We start from the raw sequence: 10,772 nt of genomic DNA on the forward strand, positions 1-10,772 counted from the left end.
CTTCTCAGGACGAGGTCGTTAGGCTCAAAGTCCCTCTTGAGCACTTTGGTGTTGTAGCGCAGAGCTATTCTTTGTTTTAGCGCTGTTTCCGTCAAATGGGCCATTTCCCGGGCTTCATCTATGAGGTCCTTTTCTATAGTTTCATCTACTCCTTTCAAAAGCAATCGTGGACTTGGTTCACCGATCTCTACGGGTATTACTGCATCCACCCCGTATGTGAGTCGGAAGGGAGTTTCTTTGGTGGAGGACTGCTCGGTTGTTCGGTAAGACCAGAGTACCGATGCCAGCTCGTCGGCCCAAGCACCCTTTTTACTGTCCAACCTCTTTTTTAGCCCTGAAAGGATAACCTTGTTGGCGGACTCCACTTGTCCGTTCGTCTGAGGGTGTTCTACCGACGAGAACCTTTGTCTTATACCCAGGCCGTTGAGAAGTTCTGTGAACTTCCTGTCAGTAAATTGTGTGCCGTTGTCCGAGATGACGACTTCTGGTATCCCGAATCGTGTTATCACCTGCCTCCACATGAATTTTCTGCAATTGGCTGAGGATATGCTAGCTAGTGGTTCAGCTTCTATCCATTTGGTATAATAATCAATTGCCACTATGAGATATTTGACCTGCCCAGGGCCAACCGGGAAGGGCCCCAAGAGGTCGACTCCCACTGAGCGAATGGTCGGGAGGTCGTTAGCAAGCTTAACTCAGAGGCCGGTGCCTTGGCGAAGTTGGCGTTTTGTTGGCACTTGATGCACTTTTTGACGAACTCTTTGGAATCTGCCATCATCGACGGCCAGTAGTACCCAGCTCGGATTAACTTCCTTGCTAGGGCTCTGCCTCCGATATGGTGCCCACAGCAGCCCTCGTGGACTTCCCTGAGGACATAGTCCGTCTGGTCGGTGTGTAGGCACTTCAGTAGGGGTTGACTAAGCCCTTTTCTGAACAGCTGTCCTTGGATGATGGCGTATTTGGCTGCTTCTCTCCTTAATTTTGCCGCATCTTTTTCATCGCTAGGGACTTGGCCATGTTCTAAGTAGTTGGTGATGGGGTCTAGCCATGAAGAACTTAGGGTTGTTATGTGTAGTGCAATTGCTGTTTCCTTTGTCATGCCTTGGATGAGAGACCGGTTTCCCTCCCCTGGCTTCGTGCTAGCTAATTTCGATAGGAGGTCTGCTCGTGTGTTCCTTTCTCTGGGTACGTGCTGGACCGTGACCTCTTCGAACTTTTGGCTCAAACTTTTGACCTTTTCCAAGTACTTCTGCAACAAGGGGTCCTTAGCTTGGTAGCTGCCATTTACTTGGGAAGTGACGACTTGGGAGTCGCTGCATACTTCCAGCCTTCTTGCGCCGACCTCTGTTGCTAGGGTCAAGCCTCCTATGAGGGCTTCGTATTCTGCCTGGTTGTTCGAGATGGGGAACTCGAATCTAACCGACTGTTCGTATACGACCCCATTCGGACTTTCCAGGATGATCCCGGCACCTCCGAAGGTCTGGTTGGAGGCTCCGTCCACATGGAGCTTCCACCGTGTACCCATGTCTTCGCCTGGATCTCCTGTTACTTCGACCAAAAAATCTGCCATGGCCTGCGCCTTGATGGCTTGCCGGGGCTCGTACCGTATGTCATATTGGGAAAGTTCTATGGACCAAGTCATCATTCTTCCCGCCAGGTCAGGTTTTTGGAGAACTTGCCGAATCCCTTGGTCCGTTCTGACGACCACCTGGTGACTCTGGAAGTATTGTTTTAGCCTTCTTGAGGAAGTTAGGAGTGCTAAGGCTAGCTTTTCAAGCTTGCTATATCTTAATTCTGCTCCTTGCAGGGCCCTGCTTATGAAGTAGACCGGCTGTTGGGTTTTCCCGTCCTCCTGTACTAGTACCGCGGCCAGGGCTTCGCTTGTTATAGCGAGATATAGGTATAGTGGTTCCCCGTCCCTTGGCTTCCCGAGAACGGGGGGTGTCGACAGGATTTCCTTGAAGTGTTGAAAGGCCTCTTCGCACGCTGGTGTCCATTCAAACGCCATTCCTTTCTTCATGAGGTTGAAAAATGGCAGGGCCTTTGTTGCCGAGGCTCCGAGAAACCGAGAAAGTGATGTCAATCTTCCTGCCAACCTCTGGACGTCCTTGATACATCCCGGGCTCTTCATCTGAAGTATTGCCTGGCACTTCTCCGGGTTAGCTTCTACCCCTCTTTGAGTTATCATGAATCCCAGGAACTTGCCGGCTTCCATGGCGAAGGCGCACTTGAGGGGGTTCAGCCTCATGCCATGTTGACGGAGGGACGCAAATACACTTGCCAGGTCGTTCAGGAGGTCGTCAGGTCGTGTTGTTTTTGCCAGGATGTCATCCACGTAAACTTCAACCGTTTTCCCTATGAGGTCGTGGAATATCCTGTTCATCAGCCTTTGATATGTCGCCCCTGCATTTTTCAAGCCAAACGGCATTACCTTGTAGCAGAAAGTTCCTCCTGGCGTTATGAACGCCGTTTTGTCTTCGTCTGGTCGGTGCATCGGTATCTGATTGTAGCCGGAGTAGGCGTCCATGAAACTCAGATACCGGTACCCCGCCGCGGCGTCGACGAGTGCATCTATGTTGGGGAGGGGGAAGCAATCTTTGGGGCATGCTTTGTTAAGGTCAGAGTAGTCCACACACATTCTCCATTTGCCATTGTGTTTCTTCACCAATACCACATTTGAGAGCCACGTCGAGTAGTCCACTTCTCGTATGAAGCCTGCTTCTAGGAGGCCAGCCGTTTGCTTGGCTACCTCCTCTGCTCTTTCCGCCGACATCTTTCTCCTCCGTTGGGCCACTGGCCGTGCTTCCGGTTTGACGGCTAGGTGATGTGAGATGATTTATGGATCTATGCCCGGCATGTCGGCTGGTGTCCATGCGAACAGGTCCCTATTGGCCCTTATCATTTCAATCAACGGCTTCTTCAGCTCATGTGGGAGGTTCTTGTTAACGAATGTGAACTTTTCTCCTTCTTCACCAATGCTAAATTTCTCCAGGTCCCCTTCTGGTTCCGGCCTCGGCTTGTCCTCTACTCTGGCATCAAGGTCGGCTAGGAATACACCAGATGCTTCCTTGGACTTCTTTCTGAGGGAAAGACTGGCGTTGTCACAGGCGACCGCCGTCTCGAGGTCTCCTCTTATGGTCCCTATGGATCCATCATCGGTGACAAACTTCATAACTAGCAGCTTGGTGTTGATTATGGCCTCAAAATCATTGATTGTTTTTCTTCCCAAGATGATGTTGTAGGCTGTAGAGTCTCGGAGGATTACGAATTCGGCCATTGCCGATCTGCGACCTTGCACCTGTCCCACCGAGATCGGTAGGGAAATGACTCCATCTGGTTTAATGAAGTGATCGCCTAACCCGATAACCCCGTGCTGGTGAGTCGTCAGGTCGGTGTCCTTCAGCCCCAGTGCGTCGAACACGTTGCGGAACATGATGTTTGAATCAGCTCCGGTGTCGACAAGGATCCGTTTGACGAGGCCGGTTCCCACCCTGGCCGTTATGACCATGGGAGGGTTTTCCGGGGCGTCGCCGAACCATTGGTCCTCTGGGCCGAAAGAAATGGATGGAGGTTTTTTGGTGCTCTGCACTGGTGGAGATGAGATCGCCAGAACCTTGGCGTCTTTCTTGTGTGCCGACCGGGACTTTGGTGCAGTGTTTTTTGCCGTTACTACGTTTATCACAGTGAGGCCATGGTCTCTGTCTTCGGGATCTTGTCGCCGTTTGGCCGATCGCGTCTTGCCTTCCTCATCCTGGTCGCGATAACGTCTTCTCGGCTCCCTGATGAGATGGGAGAACGCTGCTAGCTTCCCTTCTCTTATCGCCTGTTCTAATGCATCCTTCAGGTCGAAGCAATCCTGTGTTTGATGGCCATATCCCTTATGGTATTCACAATAAAGGTTCTTGTTTCCACCCGTGCGGTCTTTGAGTGGTCGGGGTTTCGGAAGAATTCCCTTCTCAGCTATTTGTTGGTAAACTTCCACTATGGGGAGGGCGAGTGGAGTGTAGTTAGTAAATTTCCCAACTCGAGGGAAAGGCCTAGGGGCCTTGTTTGACGCCTCCTCTCTAGCCTTTTCTTTTGTTCTTTCACCGTCTCCACCGGACTGCCGAGCCTGGCCGTAACCGGACTGCCGCTTATTGGCTGCCACGACTCGGCTGACCTCCTCGTCGTTTATGTACTCCTTCGCCACCGTTTGGATTTCATGCATTGTCCAAACCGGCTTCGTGGTGAGGTGTTTTCGAAAGTTCTCGTTGAGGAGGCCGTTCGTTAGGCAGAGACTGGCCACCGAGTCGGTTAAGCCGTCGATTTCCAAGCATTCGTCGTTGAACCGATCTAAGTACCTCCTGGTCGGCTCTCCCTGTCTTTGGGTTACCCCGAGAAGGTTGATAGGATGCTTGGCCTTTGCTATTCGCGTTGTGAATTGGGCCAGGAAGGCGCGGCTGATGTCTGAGAAACTGTAGATGGAACCTTGCGGGAGGCCATTAAACCATCTGATCGCTGGTCCTGCTAAGGTTACCGGGAAGGCGCGGCACCTTACCTCGTCGCCTACTCCTTCTAGGTTCATCCTAGCCTCGAAGGCCGTGAGATGTTCTAGAGGATCTTGAGTTCCGTCATACCTCATGTCCGTTGGTTTGTCGAAGTGTTTCGGCAACCGGACCTCGAGGATAGATCGGTGGAACGGCGTGACACCCATTATCACAGGTTGTCGTGTTCTCTCGGATTTCCCTTCTCCGTCCTCACGACCTCTTGTCGTCCGGCAAGATTGTCTGCCACGAGAGTAGATGACCATGTCGTTCCGTCTTCTTGGAATGGGTGATTCCTCTGCTTCCATCCGGGACGCAGATATACGCCGTGAGTGGCTTCGGTGAGAGCTCTCTTCCTCCTCGCCCCCGGGGGACGGGGTGTAGCTCGGATCGGTAGACCATCCATCCCTTTCCCGGTCGGCTAGCTGTCGTTCTAGGTTCTGGACCCTGTGGCGTAGCTCCTGCATTATTATGGCGCTATCGCCGCCCGTTCCCCCGAATGGTCGGGTTCTCGCGTGTTGTTGGGGGGATCTCCGGCCTCCCCTTTGTGAGGCGACGGAGGCTGCCCCCTCCGCTCCGGCTGCTCGAGCTCGGTCGCCGGGACCTGGCGCGACTTCCATTTAGGCCAAGAGGTTCCCCACAGACGGCGCCAATGTTCGTTGATCGGGTTCCGAACAGGTCGGGTGGATAGATGTAGAGGGGAGGACGTCTCAGCTTGGGCCGCGCTCCTTGCGAGTAGGCGAGTAACCGAGCACTTGTGGAGAAGTGAAGAAGGGGGGGTGCCACCTGCAAAGACACTCCGACGCTCAAGTCAGCAATGTGCAGGCGAGCAGAGAATAAGGTTGGAATATGTGACGTACCCCGGGGGAAGAGCCAATCTTCCCCTTATATACATGTCAGTAGTGGGCCCCTTATGGGACAGGCCCACATTTCCAAGGGCGCTGTCCTGCGGCCGTGTGGGAGCCGTACAGGACGCGTGTCCGGGTCGGTTGGAGGACGCGTGTCCGGGTCGGGTATGGCTTAGATCGGGTCGGCCCAAAGTTGATTCTGGGCCGGGCCGTAACATAAGCAAAAAATGTGCTATTGAAACCACTTCGGTGTATGCCACAATTCGAAACTAATTTAAGACTCCAATGTATATCGTCATAATAGTTAAATATATTCAACGCAATGCACCTCTTATAAAATTGAAAATCTTATTGATTAATTAGTTAATTCCTTGCATCTTGATTCTTGAGGAGCATCGGTTTTGGGATAGCTTAGTCAGTGCCAATTCTTCCACTACATTTATTTTAAATTTATCTAGTTTGTTACCCCTTTTTCTTTCTATTCTCCTAATTATGTTACCCCTTGTTCATGACTATAAAATAGCATAATTCTTTGATAAATATAAGTCGCAGTTTTTTTTTAAAAATAAAAAAACTCAACACATTAAAATGGAACATACAAATACAGACGTCTACATAAGTCGAAGTTACAGAACAAATGATAGTAGAATTTCTAAAAAATACAATAGCATAATACTTTTATATTCACGTCTACATTCAACATGACATTCTAATTTATGATGATGAGAATAAGATTCAGTTGCACAAACAAACACTATCAAAAACATCCACTTATTATTCCGTGAAAAAGAAAAGAGGGAGAGTAATAAAATTACAGCACAATAATTTGAAAGCAAATTAAGCAAGACTGAAATTGAGTTAAAAATTCACACCATTTGATGGGAACAAAGTAAAGAATAAAAAAGATACGGCAATTATTGCCGCTTTTATATTTTAATGTAGAGGCTGCTATTTGAGAAACTGTAACTGTATTTTCACATGAGAAATACTAGAGCGCAGTAAAATTTATTGTTTGTGCGTGGTTATCAGTTTGTCCTCAGTTTAAAAATATGAGATAAATATATTGTTAGTTTATTAGACTAAAAAAATTGAATTGATGACTAAGTGAAGACTAAAAATAATAAATTTTAATGGCTCCTAACATTTTTCTTTTGGCATTTGCTTAAATTCGCTTATAAATTCATAGTTGCTGTTCTGGCTTTTTTGGATTTAATGATATTTAAAATATTATTTTATTCAGCATTTAATTAACCCCATAAGCAACTATTTGTTAATTGTTATCAATTTTCAGTGAATAGATTTGCCTTTGTTAGCAAGTATACAAAATTTGCATGATTGCTAATGTCATTTTCATTCTAATACTCCTTCAACCTTCTTATGACCAAAATAAACCTTGATGTAATAATTCTTGCACCTTGTGATTCATTGGGAGTACTTGTAATATTTACTTCTGGTACATTAGTAGCAATCAAATTTAAATATTAAGAAGATTTTTTGTTTGTGAATACTATTCTCTACATTAAGAAATGAGCAGCATAGTGCCAGTATCCACACACTATAAGCAAGTAAAATATGTTACGAAATTTAACACATAAATTTTGAATAGAGATGGTTATGATTATCTAATGTGCTTATATAAATTAGAGAAATAGATAATGCCATTCTTATTTTAATAATATCTTCTTTTTTTGGCAGATTCATGCAAATAGAGGTGAAAACATTATATATGATATGACATTATTAAAAACAGGAGTGCCAATATCAATCTCATTACATTAAAGTTAGTCTTGTTCTCAAATGAATATATGATCTGTTCCTTTACACTTTAAGCAATTTACATTCCTCTACTTGTTTTAACTTCTATTTTTCATCCTAATCAACCATGTTTCAACACAATTATGAGGGAATTCAATATAGAAGACAATCTAAACTAATGTTTTTTAGAGAAAAAGAATTCTAAAAATAAGGAGTAAGGGGAAAAAAAGGAAAATAAACCTTTGGAGAACATTATAAGTTCATAGTCCTCACTATCACTTAGCTAGTATACACCCACCCTCAACATCAAAACTGACTCATTAAGATACGTGAATAGAGAAAAATCCTTGACTGGAAAATGAAACATTCCAATTGACAAGTGGTCACTATCACAGGCACATTGTACATGTAACAAACTGAGTGTTGAAATGCCTGCAGTTCTTCAACAATCTAGAGAGATGCAGTGTGAGCTTTTGTGACTTGCTGAAGTTCAGACTTGGCTCCTTTTGTTCCCTTCTTTGAACTTGTTTTCTTTGCCCTCCACCACTGTCTTAAGCGATGAAGTAGCTTTTCAAAACATAAAACAATAATGGCAAGACCATATTACACAATATGACAATATCATCGCATGAAAGAGAATCATAGTTCCCAAACTATTTACTTCAAAGAATGGATATTTCATTTGGTTGGGATTATGGAATTTGCAACCTAAGGTGCAAGGTGTGGGTAAATTATTGTTTTGATTGTTGATAAAAAAAGTGAACTGAGAAATGCATGAAAATAAACCATGGACACGAAAAAGAAATCTTGATTTTCTCATCAAGGGTTACATTTTACACTTTGATCTAGGGCAGACTATCAGCTATAACAAATACTCCAGCTGTCCTAATGATCTATAATCAGTAATCACATAAGCTCGATTGAACTAGCAACATAGTTGGCATTGGTCTATAATCACATAACTACATAAATCGAAACTAAGCACATAGTTGGTTTTCGAAAGCAGTAAATAAACAATAAAGATGGAGAAAAAATTCTAAATGGCCGCTGATAATTATTTTGAAAGACAACGAAGTTCTCAACAAAAGTAAATACCCTTTTTGGCTCTTGATCTTTAGTTTTGTGAGGCTGCTTAGCCCCTCGATCAATATTTTCTCTCTGTATTAATGGAATAAGCCTATATGACATGTTAAACTATTGACTTATTCGTTAAGAACTAACTAGGATTGACATATTTTTTTTATTGGGAGTCTCGTTGTCTTCTGAAAATAATTATTAGGCCATTTATTTTTTTATTTTTTATTACCTTTTTCAAATATATTAGTTAAATTTACTGTTTAAAACTGAGAAATATTAATGATTTTTAAATTGTTTTTATTTATAAAATTAAATAGATGATATATTAGTGATTAACATGTCACATAAGCTTGTTTCGAAGAGAAATCATTCACGGAAGAGCTAATAGTTTCACAAAATTAAATATTAAGGACTGAAAAAGATTTTTTTTTTATTGGGAACCTCGTAGTCCTTCAAAAAAAATTACCAAGAGCTGGGATGGGTATTCACCCATAAATATAAAACTCAAAGCCTCAATTTCAGATTACCACTACCTTAAGGACAGGGGGTGGCTTGGTGTTGCATGCTTTAGTAAGGTCTTTACAGAAATATTTGTACAATAAATCAGCATCAGGCTTCCAAGTATATAGATATTCAGCAACATTTGCATCCGAATACCCTATAACCTGAAAATAATTCATATATAATTTGCCATTCAGAACCAAAAGAAAATAAGGTGTGCAATTCATTGGCAACAAACAAATGCACCCAGCGAAAATCACACAAAGTTCCATACCTCCTGACACGCTCGCTCGATTGTCTTGCACTTAGAATTGCACTGTCCTTCAGAGTCATGCTCAACTAACTGTTAAACAATACAAGGAAGTTGCAAAATCAATGTGCAGGTATTAAAACAAAAGCAATGTAACCATTAAAACTCTTGCTTTATTGTTATTCAATCCAAAACCCAAAAAAGATTGCATGAACCACACACAATCATCAAATAAATGCAAAAATTGAACCACCATTCTTACCTCAAGCCTATCTTCTTTCTCCACAATATCAATGCACAATATCCAATCCACTTCTACCTTCTTAAGATTACAAACATTATCTGTTATCTTAATGATCTCATACTCCGAGATCTAGCATCCCAAAAACACACACAAAATTGTAATAAGTCCAAACAAGAACAGAACAATCTTACCAATAAAACATACTGACAGAAACACAATGAATCAATTGAAAGACATAGAAAAACAAAAGCAAAACAAAAAAGAAAACCTTTTTGGGAGCGATCTCAGCTTGCTTGATCTTCACCTGCTGGTGCAACTGCTTAGCGAGAATCTCACAAACTTGGCACTTTATGTACGGAATGTCCTCTTTCCTAGCGAGCCCTGCGAGTTTTTTGAAACACTAAGAGTGGCAACCATGCTGAAGCCACCAATGAAACAAACACAACCCAAAACAATGTCTTCATCTTCCTCGACGCGCGCTGTTCTAGAACCCCCACCTCGTACAGGAAATTCAAATCTTAAAAAGGTGGGAATTTTCCACCGAAATTGACAGAATAACTGAACTAACGGAAAAAAGCTAAAACCTTGCTTCTTTTCCTAGGCATAAAAATATAGGGTGAACACGGATAGAGTTGGTTCGGGTTTAAGGTTAAATTAGAACCGAATCAATTGAATTGTAATTAGTTCGGTTTGGTTCGAATTTGTATTTTTTTTTGTGTATTTAAATTAAATCAAACCAATTAAAAATAGATTAGTTCGGTTCGGATAATTGGATACTTGATAAAATAGAAATTCATAAAATAAAAAAAATAAAAAAATGAAATTTTTATATTAAAAATTTTGTAAGTACAATAAAAATGTAACATTAATAAAAATAATCCAAACATGTTAAATACTAAATACATTAAAAACTAAACACATTAAAATCCAAATATATTAAACACTAAAGATATTAAAAGGCATATGTATTTTTTAAATTTTATTTAATTAATATATGGTCGGGTCTACGAGTTAGTTTAGATTTTACACCTCTAACATTGTTACCCGAACCAATTGCTAGAAAGAGAGTCATTGGTTTAGTTTGGGTTGGACTCGATTACCGTTGGTTCCAGAACCAATTTAATTGGTGCACAATGATGGTGCTGCGGTGACCTTGAGAGTGAGAGAGAGAAACAGTGAGAAGGAGGAGCATAGCGGTAAGGGGAAAGGAGGATGGCGGATGACGGTGAGAGAAGAGGTGGAGAGAATCTGTGAAAAGATTTAGGTTTTGTTGAAAAGTAAGATTGGCAACAGTGCTCATACCTGATCCGCCCTATCGCGTTTGGACGGATAATCACTCAACCTGGTACGAGACAGGTTTTAGTGGGGATGGAATCCGGTTTAGGATGTATCAATTCTTACCCTATATAGATAGATATAGTATATAAAAAATAATAAATTTAAAAAAAATATAAACATCTTTTGTGAAATTAGAGATTTTTTTGTCTTGTCTATAAAATAAGAGTTTAATTTTGATAAAAAAACTACGTGTCCTTTAAAATTCAACCTTTAATTAGTTTTTTAATTTAAATAAT

The 10,772-nt window shown here is 42.7% G+C and overlaps 1 protein-coding gene and 1 pseudogene across 1 annotated transcript; both read right to left on the bottom strand.

The window, feature by feature from the left end:
• Window positions 1-598: 598 nt before the first annotated feature.
• Window positions 599-2,428, bottom strand: LOC112708931 (uncharacterized). The gene has a single exon (XM_025760849.1). It carries the CDS (start codon window positions 2,426-2,428, stop codon window positions 599-601), a length of 1,830 nt encoding a protein of 609 aa, XP_025616634.1.
• Window positions 2,429-8,032: 5,604 nt separating this feature from the next.
• On the bottom strand, window positions 8,033-9,662 carry LOC112708932 (uncharacterized; annotated as a pseudogene).
• Between the last annotated feature and the right edge of the window lie 1,110 nt (window positions 9,663-10,772).

This window comes from Arachis hypogaea, chromosome 9, assembly GCF_003086295.3.
Source record: "Arachis hypogaea cultivar Tifrunner chromosome 9, arahy.Tifrunner.gnm2.J5K5, whole genome shotgun sequence".
Classification (NCBI taxonomy): Eukaryota; Viridiplantae; Streptophyta; class Magnoliopsida; order Fabales; family Fabaceae; genus Arachis; species Arachis hypogaea.